This window comes from Eschrichtius robustus, chromosome 15 (genome assembly GCF_028021215.1).
Source record: "Eschrichtius robustus isolate mEscRob2 chromosome 15, mEscRob2.pri, whole genome shotgun sequence".
NCBI classification, from domain to species: Eukaryota; Metazoa; Chordata; class Mammalia; order Artiodactyla; family Eschrichtiidae; genus Eschrichtius; species Eschrichtius robustus.
Genome location: NC_090838.1, coordinates 83429934 through 83452269, shown reverse-complemented (window position 1 = coordinate 83452269; position 22336 = coordinate 83429934). Strand labels below are relative to the sequence as shown.

At 42.3% G+C, this 22336-nt stretch overlaps 1 protein-coding gene across 1 annotated transcript; it reads left to right on the top strand.

Annotated features, from left to right (window-relative positions):
• The first annotated feature begins 5872 nt into the window (after positions 1-5872).
• On the top strand, positions 5873-10345 carry LOC137777404 (interleukin-36 beta-like). Its single transcript, XM_068564170.1, has 4 exons — positions 5873-5891; positions 6447-6554; positions 9184-9323; positions 10115-10345. Exons 1-4 carry the CDS (start codon positions 5873-5875, stop codon positions 10343-10345), a joined length of 498 nt encoding a protein of 165 aa, XP_068420271.1.
• Positions 10346-22336: the final 11991 nt, after the last annotated feature.

The window sequence follows — 22336 nt, the reverse complement described above, 5'->3', positions numbered from 1 at the left end:
GGACATTCCATCCAAAAACAGCAGATTACATTTTCTTCTCAAGTGCGCATGGAACATTCTCCAGGATAGATCACATCTTGGGTCACAAATCAAGCCTCAGTAAATTTAAGAAAATTGAAATCATATCAAGCATCTTTTCTGACCACAACGCTATGAGATTAGAAATGAATTACAGGAAAAAAACGTAAAAAACACAAACACATGGAGGCTAAACAATACGTTACTAAATAACCAAGAGGTCACTGAAAAAATCAAGGAGGAAATCAAAAAATACCTAGAGACAAATGATAATGAAAACACGACGATCCAAAACCTATGGGATGCAGCAAAAGCAGTTCTAACAGGGAAGTTTATAGCTATACAAGCCTACCTAAAGAAACAAGAAAAATCTCAAGTAAACAATCTAACCTTACACCTAAAGGAACTAGAGAAAGAAGAACAAACAAAACCCAAAGTTAGCAGAAGGAAAGAAATCGTAAAGATCAGAGCGGAAATAAATGAAATAGAAACAAAGAAAACAATAACAAAGATCAATAAAACTAAAAGCTGGTTCTTTCCGAAGATAAACAAAATTGATAAGCCATTAGTCAGACTCATCAAGAAAAAGAGGGAGAGGACTCAAATCAATAAAATTAGAAATGAAAAAGGAGAAGTTACAACAGACACCGCAGAAATACAAAGCATCCTGAGAGACTACTACAAGCAACTCTATGCCAATAAAATGGACAACCTGGAAGAAATGGACAAATTCTTAGAAAGGTATAACCTTCCAAGACTGAACCAGGAAGAAATAGAAAATATGAACAGGCCAATCACAAATAATGAAATTGAAAGTGTGATTAAAAATCTTCCAACAAACAAAAGTCCAGGACCAGATGGCTACACAGGTGAATTCTATCAAACATTTAGAGAAGAGCTAACACCCATCCTTCTCAAACTCTTCCAAAAAATTGCAGAGGAAGGAACACTCCCAAACTCATTCTATGAGGCCACCATCACCCTGATACCAAAACCAGACAAAGATACTACAAAAAAAGAAAATTACAGACCAATATCACTGATGAATATAGATGCAAAAATCCTCAACAAAGTACTAGCAAACAGAATCCAACAACACATTAAAAGGATCATACACCACAATCAAGTGGGATTTATCCCAGGGATGCAAGGATTCTTCAATATACACAAATCAATCAGTGTGATACACCATATTAACAAATTGAAGAATAAAAACCGTATGATCATCTCAATAGATGCAGAAAAAGCTTTTAACAAAATTCAACACCCATTTATGATAAAAACCCTCCAGAAAGTGGGCATAGAGGGAACCTACCTCAACATAATAAACCTACCTCAACATAAAAACTGGAAGCATTTCCTCTAAGATCAGGAAAGAGACAAGGATGTCCACTCTCACCACTATTATTCAACATAGTTTTGGAAGTCCTAGCCACAGCAATCAGAGAAGAAAAAGAAATAAAAGGAATACAAATTGGAAAAGAAGAAGTAAAACTGTCACTGCTTGCAGATGACATGATATTATACATAGGGAATGCTAAAGATGCCACCAGAAAACTACTAGAGCTAATCAATGAATTTGGTAAAGTTGCAGGATACAAAATTAATGCACAGAAATCTCTTGCATTCCTATACACTAATGATGAAAAATCTGAAAGAGAAATTATGGAAACACTCCCATTTACCATTGCAACAAAAAGAATAAAATACCTAGGAATAAACCTACCTAGGGAGACAAAAGACCTGTATGCAGAAAACTATAAGACACTGATGAAAGACATTAAAGATGATACCAACAGGTGGAGAGATATATCATGTTCTTGGATTGGAAGAATCAATATTGTGAAAATGACTATACTACCCAAAGCAATCTACAGATTCAATGCAATCCCTATCAAATTACCAATGGCATTTTTTGCAGAACTAGAACAAATCATCTTAAAATTTGTATGGAGACACAAAAGACCCCGAATAGCCAAAGCAGTCTTGAGGGAAAAAAACAGAGCTGGAGGAATCAGACTCCCTGACTTCAGACTATACTACAAAGCTACAGTAATCAAGACAATATGGTACTGGCACAAAAACAGAAACATAGATCAATGGAACAAGATAGAAAGCCCAGAGATAAACCCACGCACCTGTGGTCAACTAATCTATGACAAAGGAGGCAAAGATATACAATGGAGAAAAGACAGTCTCTTCAATAAGTGGTGCTGGGAAAACTGGACAGCTACATGTAAAAGTATGAAATTAGAACACTCCCTAACACCATACACAAAAAGAAACTCAAAATGGATTAGAGACCTAAATGTAAGACCGGACTCTATAAAACTCTTAGAGGAAAACATAGGAGGAACACTCTTTGACATAGATCACAGCAAGATCTTTTTTGATCCACCTCCTAGAGTAATGGAAATAAAAACAAAAATAAACAAATGGGATCTAATGACACTTCAAAGCTTTTGCACAGCAAAGGAAACCATAAACAAGATGAAAAGACAACCCTCAGAATGGGAGAAAATATTTGCAAATGAATCAACGGGCAAAGGATTAATCTTCAAAATATATAAACAGCTCATGCAGGTCAATATTAAAGAAACAAACAACCCAATCCTGAAATGGGCAGAAGACCTAAATAGACATTTCTCCAAAGAAGACATACAGATGGCCAAGAAGCACATGAAAAGCTGCTCAGCATCACTAATTATTAGAGAAATGCAAATCAAAACTACAATGAGGTATCACCTCACACCAGTTAGAATGGGCATCATCAGAAAATCTACAAACAACAAATGCTGGAGAGGGTGTGGAGAAAAGGGAACCCTCTTGCACTGTTGGTGGGAATGTAAATTGATACAGCCATTATGGAGAACAGTATGGAGGTTCCTTAAAAAATTAAAAATAGAATTACCATATGATCCAGCAATCCCACTACTGGGCATATACCCTGAGAAAACCATAATTCAAAAAGACACATGCACCCCAATGTTCATTGCAGCACTATTTACAATAGCCAGGTCATGGAAGCAACCTAAATGCCCATCAACAGAAGAATGGATAAAGAAGAAGTGGTACATATATACAATGGAATATTACTCAGCCATAAAAAGGAACGAAATTGAGTCATTTGTTGAGACGTGGATGGATCTAGAGACTGTCATACAGAGTGAAGTAAGTCAGAAAGAGAAAAACAAATATCGTATATTAACGCATGTATGTGGAACCTAGAAAAATGGTACCGATGAGCTGGTTTGCAGGGCAGAAGTTGAGACACAGATGTAGAGAACAGACATATGGACACCAAGGGGGGAAAACTGCGGTGGGGTGGGGATGGTGGTGTGCTGAATTGGGCGATTGGGATTGACATGTATACACTGATGTGTATAAAATTGATGACTAATAAGAACCTGCAGTGTAAACAAACAAACAAACAAAACAACAAATACTAAACTTTCATTGGGTTATCTGTATGGAAGTATGTTAATATAAATGTTTCAGACATTACGTGAAATTTCTAAAAATCTTATATGTTCTGGTATAATGTTATAAGTCATAATTTTAGTTATTACTTTAAAATGTATATCTTAGAAATAACTAAATTTCCTTGTGAATTGCACTATTATGAACTTTCATCAAATCTTTAACCGTGGTCATTTTTAAGTCTTTTGTCATTTACAGACAGTTCTGGGTGTACTCTGATGCTTTTGCAAATATGTTCCTATAAAAGGGTTTCATCTTCAAGGAATTCATAGAAAAGACTCTGACAAGTACAGGTTTCTTGTAACTGTACTGCTGAACTGAATGAATAAGCATTTTCAGAACTCTAATGAAAAACTGATGAACTCATAAAAGTGCTAACAAAAGATCAAGATGAAAAAAAAATTAATTACATGGGACTGAGTGAACTGATGAGGATGATTATAATTTTTGTGACTTTCTGTTTGAATTAAAAAAGAAAATCCCACAAGGACTCAGAAGCAAAGAATACACAAATCAATTTTCACGGCAAAGTAAAGGAGCTGTTACAGTGGAGGATTACTGGACTGAATGTCAATATTATGACATAGTATGAGTGTGTTTCATGTTTGGTAATTGCAATCATTGTTGCTTTTGTTGTGGTCATCCATTTACAATGCTTGGTGTCAGTCTATTTATCTCTTGTAAAAATAAAATACAGTGTGTGTGTGTGAAAAAAAAAAAAAGAGCAGAAAGACTTGGCTTTTTATTTTTATTTTTTGGCTGTGCCATGCGACATACACGATCTTAATTCCCTGACCAGGGATCTAAGCCGTGCCCCCTGCAGTGGAAGTGCAGAGTCCTAACCACTGGACCACCAGGGAAGTCCCAAGACTTGGCTTTTAACTTAGCTAAATTTCTCAGTAGCTATGTGACTTTGGGTGAGTTTTGTCATCTCTCAGGGACTGTTTTCTTCCATAACAAATAAAGATGAATGGCCCCTAAAGGGTTGTGGTGAGGATGAAAAGATTAATCAGGTAAATCTCTATCAGATACAGAATGAGCTCTCCATACTGGTTATGCAAAACTCTGAAAGGAGGACAATGAATTGCCCCAAATCAGAGGTGAATGAGGCTATGGCTCACACAAGTCAGTGAATCAAGAGAGCCACACCTCTGCCTCCAAGCAGTCCAGAAGGAAGTTCTCCTTCACTCAGCACCTGGCCTTTTCTGTATTTCCTCATTGGTGTTTCCTGGCATTTACTCTGCTCTGGTTTCTCCAGGACCTCAGCCCAGCCACACCAGTGTTGCCTCTCAGTCACCACTGAAGGCTTACAGGACTTCTGTTCTGTTCTGGACTAGCTTTCTTGTCAAAGTGGGCACAACCAGAGCCAGGAAATAACCCTCCTTCCTTGCTCATTTAAAGGCCTGGGAGTCCTGGACAGCTTTACTGGGCCCTTGGATGCAGGTGGAGCTTGAACATTGGACTCGAGGACAAGAGCATCTCTTTGGACAAAGGTAACTCCTGCTCCTCAGAACCATGTGTGGGGAACCTTCTTTCACTGCTCTGTGTCCAACCTTGAGGAGCCTCTCTGGGCCTTGGTCCAAGACACAGGGTGTCAGAGGAGCTGGGACTGCTTCCAACGGTGTAGGTGGTGGTTTGCTTACTTCCTTTCTGGGGATGACTATAGAATCAGGCACTGCAGATCCTGAGGCAGAGAGGGATGTGAACAACTGGTTCTCATTGTGGGAAGTTTGTGGTCTTCTTGGGAAACTGTTCTGGGATCCTAACCATAAGCCCAGAGGTGGATGTCCCCTAACAGTCAAAATACCTCATGGGGCCCATGGATGTCCTTGCACAGGACCCTTAGAGATGTCTCTTTGGATGAGGGATGGAGGATGATGGGGGTAAGAGAGACAGGGTAGCTGCCCATTATTTAGGATGTTCATGCTTGAAGTCGGGAGAATTGGTGGCTTACCAGCTGTATGGAAGGCTAAAGGGAGATAGGCACACATTCTTTCTTCCTTCCTCTGAATCCAGAGACTCGCTACACTAGAAGGTGGTTGAGCTGATGCACCGGAACCTCCTAACAATCCCAGATGTGACGGATGGAGTGCATCCTAGGGCCACTGCAGCCATGACAGTGATGGGAGCTTCCATCTGGGGTTTTATGGCCCTGGAACATGATTTCCCATCCTTTATCTCAAATGTGCATCTATTGATAAGATAGGATCTCAGGGCAGCTTTCTCAAAAATTATTTTGCACAGAATTCTGGGGAGGGGAGAGAAACGGATAACATGTTTTTGTTCCCTCCTCCCCGACAAGACCAATTGCGGACCACAACCTGTCCACCATCTGATCTACTTTGTCCTCTTCACAGAAAGCCCTGAAGCCAACATGGAGATTAATCCCCTGGGTAAGTGGTGAATCACAAACCAGCTTGGAAATACTTCCATCTACCCTCTCCAAAGAAAGAGGGGACAAGGGACACTATCATTTGCTCAAGTTGTAAATGTGTTTGCTCTTGCTAAAATACTCAGATCACAAAACCCGCATTTGAAAATCTTATTTAGCTCTTTTCTTATGATGTGCATTTAGAACTGCTTATTGATTTTGGTAAAGAGGGTAAAGAAGAAACAAATAACATATTGATGACTGATTTAAATATATTTGGTTTTGTTACTACCAAGAAACTATCAGTCAGGAAAAAAGACAAGTCACTGATAACCCTAGAAAAAAGGGTGACTATTGAAAGTCTCTCGGACTATGAATGCCTGGAGCTCCTTTCAGATGCTTTCATTCACAAACCAGCCCCTGCCTTATTTTCCTTCCCTTTCTCCTATAGTTACTCTTTGTCAGAGCAGTAAATCTCCCCCTAGGAATTCAAAAGCCTGTATTACCAGGATGCAATAGGAGTCCTGAAGTTTATAATAACCTCATGTGTATTTTGTGCTTTTCTGTCATCTGGCAGTACAATCACTTCCGAGTTACCATCTTATTCGTGATTCTCAGCAGATGGTGTGGGTCCTAAAAGGAAATTGGTTAATAGCAGTTCCTTTTGGCAGCAGTGTGGAACCTGGTGAGTGACAATCAAAGCCACTGCGTTGCCTCTTAAAGGGACATCAGCTCCACTGGGGATGGGGCTGAGCTTGTGTGAGCCTGGAAACCAGCTTCTGGGAACTGGGGACCAGCTCAGTGTCCCCAAGAATGGCAAGAAAGGGCAAGATGGTTCCCTCACATAAAGGAAACCCGTACCCAGAAATGAGGGTGTGATGGAGTGGCAGCTCTCCTTACCAAAAGAAAATGTCCTTAGTTAAGAAGGGATTATTCATTCAATTAGTAGCTGGCCTTCTCCTTGGAGTTTCTCTCTTCTAACCGTCGCAAACTCTGTCCTCAGATTTAAACTCCTTAATCTTTCCATTATCATACCTACACTTTTCTAATTTGCTGTCCTTTCTTCTAATAATGGGGGAATATTCCTTCCTCCCATCACTCCATCACATGTCAGTTATACCTCAATAAAGATGAAAAAAAGTTAATCCAAATCAGCTTCTTTCCTCTCTTGTTTGTTCCTTCAATGTTTGATTTAATTCCTCTCTTCCTGGCATATCCCATCTTTGTCTGTCTACTGGATTCTTTCTATTGCTGATAGACATGCTCTAATATAACATTTCCAAGCTTAATACTAAAAACCTCCTCTGGATTTGCACATTTCATTTCTACAACCATTCTATTTTCCTATGTGGCAATCTACATACTGCTCTACATAAAATCATAGTCATGGAAGAGTTGGTTATACAACTTGTCTCCATTTCCCCTCTTGTTCACGCTTACATCAAACAATAGAACTTCTGAACTGTTCTTTGCCCACTCCTCTCCAGCTTCTCTTTCCAAGGCCACCAGACCCACTTCTCTGTCCTCATATCTGGTTCCTCAGCAGCAGTCAGCATAATTGATAACTCTTTCTTTCTTGAACACTCTCCATCTTCTCCTTTGGTAAGAACATTCTCTGTGGTTCACTGGCTCCTCTTTTGCATTCTCCTTTCTGACTCCACTTTCTCTATAAAATCTCCAAGTGTTGGGGATTTTCAGACCTCAGCCTACAATCATCCTACCACCCCTCTAAAGGGATTGAGAGCCGGTCTCTTGGATTGATGTTTTACCTCTACATTCTGGCATTCATGCTTCCAACCCAGACGTCGCCTCTGAAAGTCCTACACATGTCCTTTTGATGTCCTCTCAGACATCTCTAACTACATCTATCCCAAGTGGAACTGTGGATCTGACTCCACAAACTGTTCATGGACCCAGTCTGGAGCCAGAAATACAGGAGACATCTTTATTCCTCCTTTTCCTCAATTTCCATTTAATCCATCAGCAGACACTGATGAGTCTATGTGCATAATATGCCTATTTATGAGATAATATCATCTTTCACCTTGATCACTGTATCACTTCCTCACTGCCCTCCCTCCCACTTCACTTGTGTAGCCTCCTATCCAGCCATCACAAAGCATCAAGAGTGACTTTCTTACTATGTTAATTGAAGAATATCCTTCCCATCTATTTGTGTTTTAGGGGTGGGAGGTGGGGGAAAGGGAGCAGTGGGGAGATCTCAGGCACAGCAGTCTTCTTTTGGAGACTTGAACTTATCAAGCTCTTTTCCACGTAAGCATCTTTACATTTCTTTTCCCTGTCAACACTGTCATCCAACCCCCTCCACCACCGGATTCCCATTTCTTCATATACTAGCTTCCTCTTAGCTTTAAGGTCTTGGTTTGAACTTCACCTCAGCAGAGAGGTTTTTCGTGGTTCCTATTTCTCAGTTTGGTCTGTCTTCTACTGTCCCAGGCCTTGGCCACATTCCCCAAAGCAGGTGTTGCCTTTTACTGTGGTTCTGGTCATTTCTCTGCTTACATGGTTTAGTCTCATTTTCCGTGGCAATAATGACGATGTCTCTCCTGTTCTCACTTAGATCTCCAGGGTCTTGTCTTGAGTGAGCACTCAATAAAGAATGTTGAATGGATAAATTCCCTCCCCCTTGCCCAGAAGGATAGATGCAGAACACACAGGCTCTTGGGAATCACCTACTAAATTAGTTGGGAATTAAATTCAACTGATAGTGACAGAACATCCACCAAACTGGGACTTAAATAAGGTAGAAGTTTCTTTCTTTCTCATGGAAAAGAAGTCTGAGAAGGCAGGTTAAGGCCAGTATGGTGGCTTCATCATGCCACCAGAATCCAAGGATTCTAGTGTTCTGCTTTACCAACTTCAAGGTCACCTCCACCATCATCTAAGTATGAAGACACAGAGTATAAGAAAAAAAGCTCCTCCCAGCCGAGTCAACTACTTTTAAAGGACATTCTTAGAAATCTCATACAACACTTCCACTCCTATCTCATGGGCTACAACTTAAGCATATGGTCAAAGTTAGCTGTAAGTGTGGTGGGAAATTTATTTTTATTTTGGGGAAGTAATGTACCCTGGTGACAGCTGGAGTTGTGATATTAAGGAAGAAAAAGGAAATGGGTTTCAGACAACAATGAAGGGTCTCTGACACATGGCTAGTTGGAGGACCCTTCTGTGGCGGGGCTCCTGGCTGCTTAGCATACCCTGGCTGGGGGAGTAAGTGAGTGTCACATCAGAAGGACTGGCCTTTCCACTGCTTGGGGCCTGACACCTGTTTCCATTTTCCCTGTTTCCAGTCACTCTTTCCTTAATAGCATGTACAGACACGGACTTTTACAGTACAGGAAAAGGTACTCCATGTTACCTGGGAATCAAGGAACAAAATCTCTGTCTCTGCTGCACAGAAATCCAGGGCCAGCCTACTTTGCAGCTTAAGGTGAGTGGCTTTACAGCTAATGAGAGAAGTGCAATGAGATGAACTTTCAATCTCATTTAATATGTTACTGAATAAAAGTAACAGGTTTGCAATCCTGGATATTCAGTGTAAAGAAGGACAGCTGACCTGGCTGATTCCCAAATCAATACAAGCGACCTTTGGAATGGGTGTAACACTCTTTTTAATGTCAGAGTATCCTCTGCCAGCCAGAGAATACACCCATGAAAATGTTTCAGAAAGGCCAAAGAATGGTGGTTTCTCCATTCTCAGTCTTCTTTAACTGCCTCCCAGAAATTCTCTTAGGTGCTGGGATGCTTCCTCTTAAGCAAAGGCAGTGGAGACAAGAGGGGAGATTGTTAATCAGATTTTGCGGATGACATACTTATGGTCCCCGTACTGAAAGTAAGATTTGTAGTTTTGAAGTGAATCCTCTGCTTATGAAGGAAGCTGTAATGTATAAACCCACCTGGAGGTTGGGAATCTCGTGAGACTGGCCTGAACCATCAGATGGGTGCATCCATGAAAGAGACTTACAATTCCCCGCCCCCGTTCTCAGGAAGACATGCTGCCTTAAGGAATCAGAAACACCTTGTGTGATGGGATCCTGGGGTGAGGCCAAGCTACTGGGAACCAGTGGGTTGCCTATTTTTAAAGCTGGTGTTCTCCTTTCATCTGCCTGTGTCCCTGGCCTCTGTCCCTCCCTTTGGGGAAATGAGACTCTCCCAGGGCTGAGTTAGTTTAACTTCCTCCTCCCAGCAATCCTTTCTAACAAGCCTCTTTCCTACCCCCAGGAGGAAAATATCATGAACCTATATGGGGACGTCAAAGGGCAGGAGCCCTTTCTCTTTTTCCGCAGCAAGGAGGGCTCCACTTTTGTCTTTCAGTCAGTCTCCTGCCCAGGCTGGTTCATAGCTACCTCCTCCATGGGGGGACAGCCCGTCACTCTCACCAAGGAGAGGGGCAAAACTGAAAGCACTGACTTCTACTTAGAGGATGAAAACGAAATCCAGCCTGGGCTCTAGGTGGCTGGATCAAGCAGTCAGAGATTCTTCTGTTTGAAAACACAGTGCGTCATCTTAAGAGACCACCATGCACTGATGCCCACCCGTAGCCTACCTCATTCTCATCACTCCAAAACCATCTCATCCTCTGGACACCCTCTAGATATCCTCAAGATATACCATGTCCCCCCCTACTTGAGCATCATTCCAGGGTGAACCTACGAGTCACTTTTTATTCTTTCTTGATCTTGTCCCACCATCCACCTAGTTAAGTCCACTTAAGTCAACATCCCAAATGCTTCTTGTAGCCTCTCTTCCTATTCCTTCTGCCAAGCCATAGCCTAGAGATGTGAATTCCAAACAGTTTAGTTCATACAACCCTATCAATAAAAGAATATTAATTATTAATTCTATGCATGTTTATTATAAATATTATGCACTCCAAAAGAGGAATCTAAAGGGTAAGATGAATGTGAAGTAAAAATTTTACATGTCTTGATAATCACGATAAACTCATAATATCATTAGTTAATAATCTGACACACAGTATATACTTTGGTTAAGATTAATTGTTAACCATAGTAAATGTAAATCAGTCTGTACTTCAAAGAATCACTAATAGTGGTTTACATTTTTTTCAGGCATCAGCTATGATATATTCTTGCTATTATTCATGTTTTCTAGACTCTAGTAGAACTTTCAATCGACAGTTTCTTTATTGAGATGCTTTTAAGCCAGTTGTCCATTTTGTGAGGATTACTTTAGTTAAAGCCTGTGGTATAATTTATGTATTCACTTAACCAGTGACGTGTAAATTGCAAGTAACTGCAATGTTCTGAACATGAATGTGAGCATGTCAGGCTCTCTTCTGTCAGGAAACCTTGCCCTTCTTTCCACATGACGAGCAGGTGTATCGGGATTTGCAATGGCTGGGAATCCTTCACCAATGGGGGATGGGAGCAGGTAGGGAAATGCTGCTCTCTTCCATCACTGAAGTGGACAATTCTGAGATGCATTCCACATGGTTCCTCAGAGGGTCCCAGCAGGATTGAGTCACAGTGGCCCACAGGAGTGCTGAGCTCAGGAACACCTCCTTGCATTGGCTTCCTTCATTTTCCTGCTTCAATTTCCCCAGCCCTCACTCTTGTTCCCTGGGATCACTTCTCATCATTCCAAGATAGACAGATGGAGAAAGAGAGGAGGGACAAAATGGCAGAATAGAAGGAACTTGAGCTCACATGCCCTCACGACAGATGGAAAAAGAGAGCTGTAGCAGTGTTATTTCCCTTGTTCCGGTCTCTGAAACACTGGTTTCTATGACTTTTTCCTCCAGCCTTTGAAATACTCTAATATTCAAGATGTTGATGCTGTTGTTGCTTTCTTAAGCTCAAGTTAAGGTGGCCTTACTCAGATCCAGGGCTGTTGACTGGTGAGTTATCCACAGACTGGCAGAGAGGGGGTTATACCTGTGATGCTCAAGGATAGCCTTTCTCCTGAATCTCTTCCATTCAGCAACCTGAACCCCCAAATACAAGTCTATTTCAGATTCCTACTCCCTCCCACCCATCCTTTCCAATTTGGGTCAGTGTCTATATTTGCTTTTCCCTTTCTTCATCTCCAGTTTCTTTTATTCTTTGGAAGAGAAAATTTCATAGGCTCTGTGAGCTTGCAACTGAGAATTTTTGTCTCTCACTTAGGTTGAGAACTTTAATTTTGTTTATAATCTAATGTGACCTTGAGGCAAGAAAACACTAGTTATCAATGAGAAAGAAGAAGGGAAGAGAAATATGCAGAAAATAAACTGTCAATTAACTGATCAATTAGCATTTGAGTCACTTATAAGCAGAAGAGCCTTGATTATGAAGAAAATACTCCAGAGTCAACTCTAAGCGTATGATTGGGTAATGACTCCAGGAATAAGTGGACAGGTCACGTGAAAAGTCGTAACATCACTCCTCATTGGTTCTCTACTTGGCCAAAGATGCAACTAGAAATGAGATACACACTAACAAAGATTGTGCAGCTGATAGAGTGCCACCTCCCAATATCTAATACCAACCATTAAAAGATCAAAACCTACACAGTGATGTTCTCTGCTTCTGTGCAATTTAGAAGATCTTTGCAGATTAAAGCTCTGATTAATATCAGCTTCATCTGTGCCTATAATAGCAGCATGACCATAATAAAAGCTGTAACTTACTGACCAAGGTCAAAGCCAGCAGCAATGGTTTCCCTAAACTTACCATGTGGTTTCAACCCCAAATACCAGAACTTGGGTTTATTCTCAAGAGGAGTGTCAGGACCAATAATTTCAATCATTTAGCAAATGTTTTTTGAGCACTTATACTGTTCTAAATGCTGGGGATACAGTAGTAAACAAAGCAGAAAAACATATATCTAACCTCCTGGAACTGACATTAAATTTTGAAGGTTTGGGGGGTACAGTCCCTTACCCATGGTCCCCATCTACATTCAAACACATAGAGAATATACTGATGACAAAATAAAAATCAAAGCAGTGCCTTTATTTTTGATGCAGCTGAGATAGAGAAATGAGAGGTGCCTTCTACTCCCCACCTCAACTTTTGGGGCCTAAACTGTGTTCATCAACTCTGATCTCATAGTCTCAGGCCACTGTGATGATCTGTCATCTGCTAGCAGAACCAAGAGAATAAGGCAGAGGGTTAAGCTCCCAGCTGCTCTAGGCAGCCTCAGGGTGGAGTTGGTCCTCCTACCCACTGCTCTATGGTGGTCAGAGTCTTGTTGACCAGAGGAGTTACTTCTCTTCCCTTTGAGAAACTCACAGCCTCTGCTTATAAACTACTTTCCTCACAACCCAGTCACTCTTTCCACTTTAAAAAATATTAATTTCAGCTGTTATTAATACATGGCTGCATTCTCCTGTAAATTAAAAAAAGTAAAAACATAACTGATAAATCCAAATCCTTTCCCCAAACCCCAATTCCCCCCTCCTCATCCCAATGATAACCATTGTGATGTGTTGGCATCCTCGTGGTCCATTTCCTATGCATTTACATACTCATATGTACCTATTGGAAACACTTGGTGTTGTTCTGTGTGTGTGTGTTTCCCTAATTGGTATGATACAATACCTATATTCCTCCAACTTTTTTCACTCAACAATATGTTCAAATAGCTAGTTATGCTTATATGGATGGATCTATCTCATTCTTTTCAACTGCTGCAGTTTCCAATAGAATGATTTTTACCATTGGTTGAATAGTCATCCCCTCATTGATGGACGGTTAGTTTGTTTCCATTTTTTGTTGTTGTTTTACAAACAATGTGTCGGTGAACATTCTAGTATATGCTTCCTGTGCACACACACAAGACATTCTTTAGAATAGATTGGTGAGTTGCTTGACCATAGATTAAAGACATTCTTTATTTTCTTTTTTCTTTCTTTTTTTAATTTTTTGCCTCTCCTTGTGGCATGCAGGATCTTAGTTCCCTGATCAGGGATTAAACCCGTGCCTCCTGCAATGGAAGTGCGGAGTCCTAACCATTGGACGGCCAGGTAATTCCCTGGACATTCTTTATTTTCAACTGCTACTGACAATCTGCCCTTTGATGTAGATTTTCCAATGTATACTCCCAATTATGTGTTAATTCCTCCCTGCCCAAAACTTACTTTCAAGTTAAAAAAAAAAAGTTTTGTTCATCAGTGTACAAAGAATAACCTCTCATTGTTACTTTAACTGGTAAGTCCCTGATTACTAGTAAGCCATTTGCTGTTCAGAACATTCTGAAGTCAAGACCTCTGACTTTTGACTTCTCCACCAAAACCTTTCTTTTGAGCATCACCAATGATGTCGCTGTTGCCAAATCTAGTGGACGCTCCACTGTCCTCACCTTAATTGGCATTGGACATGGTCTGCTGCTCTCCCCTCATCTTTACCCTCAATGCTAGGTGTTCTGCAGCAAGTCACTCCTAGTTTTTCCCCAACCTCGCTCTCCATTACTGGTTCCTCCTTATGTGACTTCTGAAGGTTAAAGTTCCTCAGGGCTCATCCTTGAGTCCTTGCTTCCTCTATGCTGTTTGACTGGATGATCTTACTTGTTATGAATTTAAGTTCCAAATGGATATTGACAATTTGATCCGGCCCAGAGCTGTTCTTGGAACTCCAAATTTGCATTTGCAGCTACCAATTTGGATTGTCTCAGAACTTGCAAATTGAGTATGTCCTAAGTAGCACCCTTGATCCTTGCCCAATATGCCTATTCCCACTCCCAGTCTTTTCCATCTCAGTTACTCAAGACAGAAACCTAGGAGTCATCCTTGATTCCTCTTTTCCCTAAAGACCTACATCCAACCATCCAACCCATCAAGTCTTTTTTTTTTTTTGCCAACCCATCAAGTCTATCCACCAAGAAGTCTACCTTCAAAATACATCTCAAATCCATTTGGAATAACTATTGAGAACCTGCTTTAAGCTAGATGATATGGTGGGTACTTTCTCATAGTAATATCTTCTTCTTATCTATACTTCCTTATTTTTTAATTTACATTTTAAAACAACCTAGTGAGATATTATTCCCATTTTGCAAACGAGGTGAAGGTGCTTGTTTAAGAGTTCTCAGTTAGGGGATGGCAGAGACTAGATCTGATACAAAGTTCAGTTATTTAAAAAACTCATTTTCTTCACTGAGGACATCAGTTCAGCCCTGGATTACCTGCAGTAAACTGTTGAAACATGGACGGGGATCAATACAGCCCTGATGTGCTGATTTATATACGAAGGAGGAATTCTTCCATCACTCAACACCTGCCTAGATCAGAACCCCTCAGAGTGTGGTCCCAGCTTCAGCATCACCCAGCAACCTACCAGAAATGCAAATGTTCAGACTCCACCCGGACATGCTGCCTCAGAAAAACTCAGGGGTGGAGCCCAACCACCGTGTTTTAACAAGCTCTCCAGGTGATTTCATTTTAAATTGAGGTAAAATTCACATAACATAAATTCACCACTTAAAAATATACCATCCAGCGTCTTTTAATACATTCACAATGTTATGCAACCATCACCCTAATTCCAGAACATTTTGCTGAGCTCCCAAAACAAACCCTAACCCATGAAGCAGTCATTCCTCATCACCCCTCCCCCCAGTTCCTGTCAACCACTAATCTGCTTTCTTTCTCTCTGTATTTGCCTAGTCAGGACATTTCATATAAATGGAATCATTCAAAAAAAAAAAAAAAAAAGAAAAACACCTCAAATCCACCTATCCCTCTCCAAATTCTCTGCCACCCACCACTGCATATCTGGCAACCACCATAACTCACCAGTCCTGTAAATCTGCCTCCTGACTGGTGACCTCCATCTACTACTCCATCTATATATTAAATCAGTTCTCTATGAGCCAGCCAGGATTAGCTCCATAAATGGAAATTCAACTATGTCATTTCAATGTTTAGACTTCTTTGATGCTTCCATTTGCAATTAGAATGAAATGCAATTTTTTAAACCATAGTATACAGGTTTGCCTGGATGGTCTGGCCCCTGCTGGCCCAACCCTTCTTCCAGGTCAGTCTCTCAATTGCCATATTCAGTCATGCTAATCTGTCAGTTCTTTGAACATGCCAAGTCCTTTAGAGCCCCAGGACCTTTGCATATGCTATGCTCATGTACGTCCCTTTTACATGTATTGGCTTATTCTCATTCTTTGCCTTTCTGGCTCCTTCAAGGAGCTCCTTATATGTCACATCCCCAAGAGGCCTTCCCTAACCACCATGTCTGAAGTAAGCTGTTTCTTCTACCTCCTGAAATTTCTATCTCCAGTTTTTCATTTTTTCCTTCACACAATTTGTAATGACTTTATTTGCCATTGTCTTTCTTTCCTTCCCTCTTTGCAATATAAAGTCCTTGACTGCAGGGAAGTAGTGTTTGTCAAGTTCACCATTATATCCCCAGCCCCTAGCACAGTATCTGTGTTTAATAAATATATGTTGGGGCTGCCCTGGTGGCGCAGTGGTTGAGAATCTGCCTGCCAATGCAGGGGACACGGGTTCGAGCCCTGGTCTGGGAAGATCCCACATGCCGCGGAGCAACTGGGCCCGTGAGCCACAACTACTGAGCCTGCGCGTCTGAAGCCTGTGCTCCGCAACAAGAGAGGCCGCGATAGTGAGAGGCCCGCGCACCGCGATGAGGAGTGGCCCCCGCTTGCCACAACTAGAGAAAGCCCTCGCACAGAAACGAAGACCCAACACAGCCAAAAAATTAAATAAAAAGAAAAATGTTGAATAAGTAAATTAATTATTAATAAATTGCTAAGTGAATGAATAAGTGAGGAGCTGACTTCCTCTCCAGGCAGCCCACCCTCCCTAGCAAGACTAGCCTCATTCAGAATAAAGCCTACCTTCCTGTTCCTAATCCTAGATGTCACAGAGAAGGGAGCTTCTAAGTCCCCACAAGGGCTTCAGCTTTGTGAAGGCAGCGCCCACGGCCCTCTTTAATTTCCATTTGTTACCAAGGCTGTTGCCCCAGAATCATACCCCTGCCCCTCCCTTGAATGCAAACCAATTGCTCTTATCTAGGTTTCGGGAGGAAGCTGCAAAGAGAAAAATAAGAACTGGTTAAAACCAACTAAGCCCAAGATGGGGGAAGATTTGACTTCCATTAGACTGTGAGCCTCATTATACACTCATTGTAATGCATTAGCTAAGTCACACACACACACACACACACACACACACACAGAGTTGACGGTTGACATGACAACAACCGAAAAAGCCTAACAAGGACTGAAAAGGAGTGTTGCAGCAGTTCCAGGTCCAAACCACACCCCAGTTCATGACTATTCCTCCCTCTCTTTCCAATTCCCTCCCTTTTACCTCAACCTTCTGATATGTACACCAGTGTCTCCACCCAAATTGGATTGAGAAGTTGATTTGTGAACTAAGTTCTCACTTCTCCATTCTTTGGCAGTTGAATAAAGCTTGTGCTGTTCCAGTCTCAGCACTGGTTTTGTTATTGGCTGTGCAAATCCGAGTGGAAAAAGAAACTCCTTGGTTGAGACGAGGGATCTCCGCCAGGGTCTACTCTACCAATTCGGTAACACTTTCCCCTTTGACATAAACCACCAAAGAGGGAAAGCAGTTCTTCCTCACTCATGATGTTTCCTTCCGTGATGCACCTGGCCTTCTTCCTCCCCTGCACTCCTACTACCCAAGTGGAGGGAAGACCACACATCCTGGTGAACACCTATTGTCCTGGTGTAATTGCTGATACCATCTTCTTCCACTCTCAAAAGTGCCATATTATAGGATAAATATGGGGTCACCTTATTTATTAGAAGCTGGGATTGTATGGCCCACCTATTTACCTATTTTCTATTGGGAACCAACTGAATTGAAGAAAGCATCCCTTCTACTCTGCTCCTTCATTATTTACATTTTTGTGAGGAAGTCTGGGAGAGTCCAGAGCTGCCTGTGGCTGGGCATGACTGTGATTCTTCCTCAGTGCTTCATTTGTTTGCAAAGAGGAATCCATGGGACTTCCTTGGTGGTCCGGTGGTTAAGAATCTGCCTTCCAATGCAGGGGACGTGGGTTCGATCCCTGTTCGGAGAACTAAGATCCCACATGCCATGGGGCAACTAAGCCCACACGCTGCAACTACTGAACCCCCGCACTGCAACTACTGAGACTGCACACCACAACTAGAGAGGAGTCCGCACGCTGCAACTAGAGAAGCCTGCGTGCCGCAAGGAAGAGCCCATGCGCCACAATGAAAGATCCCATATGCTGCAACTAAACCCTGATGCAGCCAAATATAAGAAACAAAAAACTTCCCCAGACACCCCCCCAAAAACCAAAAAAACCCAAAAGGAATCCATACTCTCCAAAATCAGCTTTATCAGTAATACCCTCCTTATCAGTAAGCAAAAAATTGGACTTTGTCTTAATTCTCAATTTGTTCATAACTCAGGGGGGAAAGAGGGATGCCATTACCCCTCCCCTCAAACTCTAACAATTAACACGGCAAAAAATGCAATTCTGGCCTCACTGCCAGGGTCATCGGTATCAATGGATGTGTCCCACTCCAGGTTGACCTAATATTTGGGTTCAGTCTGAAGGGACAACTAAGCACACGTGACACAGCAGCACTGGTGAAGGAGGAGGCTGGAAACAGCAATCAGGGCAGCAGTGCATATATTAGCCACTCGTCTAGAATATCATGATGGGTACTTGGATCTGCTATCATGGTCCAACTATGAAGAACCCATGCCTGATTGTCACAGTGTCCCCATCAGCCTAAGACCACCAGGAACAACTCCGTAGCCAGACAGCGTCAGGTTAATTGACTCATTGCAATAAGGGAGACTGTCCACCAGGAGCTGTGGGCCATCTCACCAAACAAAGGAAGAAAGACAAGTTATTGATTTGGGGCAAGGGTAATGCTTAGGCAAAATTTAAGTGAAGCAGTGTTTTGCTGGACCCACAGCAAAAAGACTGTGTGGAAAGGGATCAACCTCAGTCTGTGAAAGGCATCCCAGGTCTGTGTCCTTTGAAAGTACAAAGCTGAGATAGATCTAGAATGTTGTGCCCAGAACACTCTCTGAAACTCTGTGTTTGGGCTGGAAGTCAAGGCTGCTCCTCTGTGTCAAAGTGACTTATATCCTTCAGGTGAAAGTAGATGTTTCATTCTTGCTGATATAATTCAAACAGCCAAATTTCTTTTTTTGTCTGTTTGTCATTTAACTGAAAAAAAAATTGAAATATAGCTGCTGTACAATAGTATATAAGTTACAGGTGTACTCTATAGTGTTTCACAATTTTCAAAAGTTATACTCCATTTATAGTTACTATAAAATATTGGCTATATTCCCCGTGCTACAATATATCCTTGTAGCTTATTTTATACCCAGTAGTTTGTACCTCTTACTCCCCTACCCATTTATTGCCCCTCCCCGCTTCCCTCTCCCCCCTGGTAACCACTAGTTTGTTCTCTATATCTGTGAGTCTGCTTCTTTTTTGTTATATTCACTAGTTTGTTATATTTTTTAGGTTCTGCATGTAAGTAATATACAGTATTTGTCTTTCTCTGTCTGACTTATTTCACTTAGCGTAATACCCTCCAAGTTCATTGATGTAGCTGCAAATGGCAAAATTTCATTCTTTTTTTATGGTTGAGTAGTATTCTGTTGTGTATATATACCACATCTTCTTTATCCATTCATCTTTTGGGTTTTTTTTGGCCGTGTTGGGTCTTCGTTGCTGTGTGCAGGCTTTCTCTCTAGTTGTGATGAGCAGGGGCTACTCTTTGTTGCAGTGTGTGGGCTTCTCATTGCGGGGGCTTCTCTTGCTGCGGAGCACGGGTTTTGGTAGTTGCAGCACGCAGGCTCAGTATTTGGGGCATGTGGGATCTAGGGTGCATGGGCTTCAGTAGTTGTGGCACATGGGCTCAGTAATTGTGGCTCACGGGCTTAGTTGCTCCTTGGCAGGTGGGATCTTCCCAGACCAGGGCTCAAACCCATGTCCCCTGCATTGGCAGGTGGATTCTTAACCACTGCACCACCAGGGAAGTCCTCCATTCATCTTTTGATGGACACTTATGTTGCTTCCATATCTTGGCTATTGTAAACAATGCTTCTATGAACACTGGGGTGCATATATCTTTTCAAATTAGTGTTTTTGTTTTTTTTGGATATGTACTCAGGAGTGGAATTGTTGGGTCGTATGGCAGCCCTATTTTTAGTTTTTTGAGAAACCTCCATACTGTTTTCCACAGTGGCTCAAACAGCCAAATTTCTGATAGTCCAGGGTTTTAAAGAACAAAGTCTCCGAGAGTAGAAAAGTGGGAGTCACTCAAAAAAGGGGGATGTTATGCCACTTTTCAGCTGCAGCATGTTTCCTGTTAATGCCCAGTTGGCTGTCTCTGTGTTGTTAGCCCAGCCTGAAGAGTGGCTGGGCTGTTTTACTCTCTTACACTCTCTCGGTGTCTTCCCACTGGAGGTCCCCTTTTTATTTCTGAAGGGAAGGATGAGGCTTAGGACTACCTATGAAGCCTAGGAGAGCAACAACTCGTGGAAAGTAGACTCATCAGCAGTGCATGGGGGTTGCATTCTCAAAGCCTGTGAGGCCAGGGAAGGACCCTGAGGCCTTCCCAACCCATCAACTGCTTTGAGCCTCGGTCACAAGGGCTGGAGGGATACTCTGGGATGGACCAGGAGGCGAGCATCGCAAAGGGTGAGCAGATGCATCTGCTTAGAACTTGCTTGCTCTCTGGCTCTGGATAAGCATCCCCTCCCTGTCTCATGCCCGGAGAGCAAGGTACAAGCAGGGGGAAGCGCATTGTCCCCTCTTAGAGATCAATGTCTCCAGGCCTGTCCGCTCCCTGAGGGTCCAAGTCCAGTTCAGGGCCAAAGTCCTTCAGTGTTCTTGTTCTCTGTCTCTAGTCCCACCCCTTCCCAGCTCTGTTGTGAGGAACATTGTTTCACCAACTCACTGCCCAATGAGAAGCAGCTGTCTCTTTGAGTCCTGTACAGGCTAAGTCCCTTGTCTGTGGCCACCACATGCCAAAGGCACAGCAGTGATCATGGGATCAGGGGCAGCAGCTTCCCAGCACAAGCTAGGCTCAGGGGCCCAGACACCAATGTGGATCAGGGTCTCTGTGTTCTCGTAGACACAGCGTTCTCTCCGACAACCCCCTGTTCTCTGACCAAATCAGGACTGGCTTCTGGGCTTTTAGCCAGAGGAGCATGTGGAGGCTTCTCTCCCTAGAAAACTGCTCGCTGGTGAGGCTTTGGGTGGGGAAATGACAGCTACAGCACGGGTCAGACTGCTCAGAGCTGCTCAAAGATAAAAAGCAGGGGAAGTCCCCAGAACAGTGAAAATAAAGACATGAAATGACAGGAATATTTTGTGGGACTGTCCTGAGTCAGGTGCTTGGACCCTGTTCCATCTGAATTTGGGAGTTCCCTGGGGGCCGGGAGGGCACTTCCTAAGGCTGGATGAAGGGGTTCTGGTGAAAAGCACCCCCCTCTGACAGGTCCCCAGCTACTCAGAGCTCAGGGCAGGCCACCTGCAGGCATGGTGGTCCATGATGATGGACTCAACATCCCTCCATCAGGATCCAGGAGAGAGAGAAATGCCCTCCAGTGCTGAAGCTCTGGTTCATGGCTTCTCCCAAAGCCCATTTCCCAATTCCCAATGCCTGCAAAGTGTGGGGTATTCTAGAGATTTATGAAGATAGAAGACTCTAGCATTTTCTATGCCAGCAGAGCTTAAAGAGACTGTGGGGCAACATCTTGGTGTCGGTGAAAAATTAATCAATAGTCAATCTAAGATAGAAATGGAAAATTTTATTTGGGCCAATCTGAGGATTGTAACTGAGAAGACAGTTTCTCAGAGAGCTCTTGAGGACTTTTCCAAAGAGGTAAAGGGGGAGGCCAGTATATATGTGATTTTGGCAAAGGGGTACGTGCATGCAATCAAGCACTCATCTTGGTAGAAGTTTACTGTTATCGGCAAGGAACAGATATCTTAGTGTTTTTAGTGCTTTTCTAAGTATGGGAAGGTGCAAGAAACTGGGTTCATAAAATTTTCACCTGAAAATATCTAACTATGTCAGGACCAGTCTGTCAGTTTTCCCAGAGTACAAAGTACCTCATCCTGATCTTTGCCCTGAATTCCTTTCAGGGTGTACTGTAGGTTAGTTACTGCAGTGGCTAGTGGCTTGTTTCTTATAGAACAAGATGGTGGGCAGCATTCTTTATTTTACAATCCCTTCCCTTTTGGTCTTAATTTCAACGAACGTTTGGGAGGCATTTTGTGACCAATTTGTCCCACGGTGCTAAGAATGCTGATTCTCAGGTCAGAAGAGGATTTCATTGATTGGCTACTCAATGTGTTTTACTAGACTAGGCCCTGTTAATGATAGCCAAAAGCCTCTGGACCACCTATCTTCCTGGTCTGTAATGGCTCAGAAAATGGTTCCCTCTGGTTGCTTCTTCCCATACTTAGAGTTACACCATTACAATCACTGATCTTA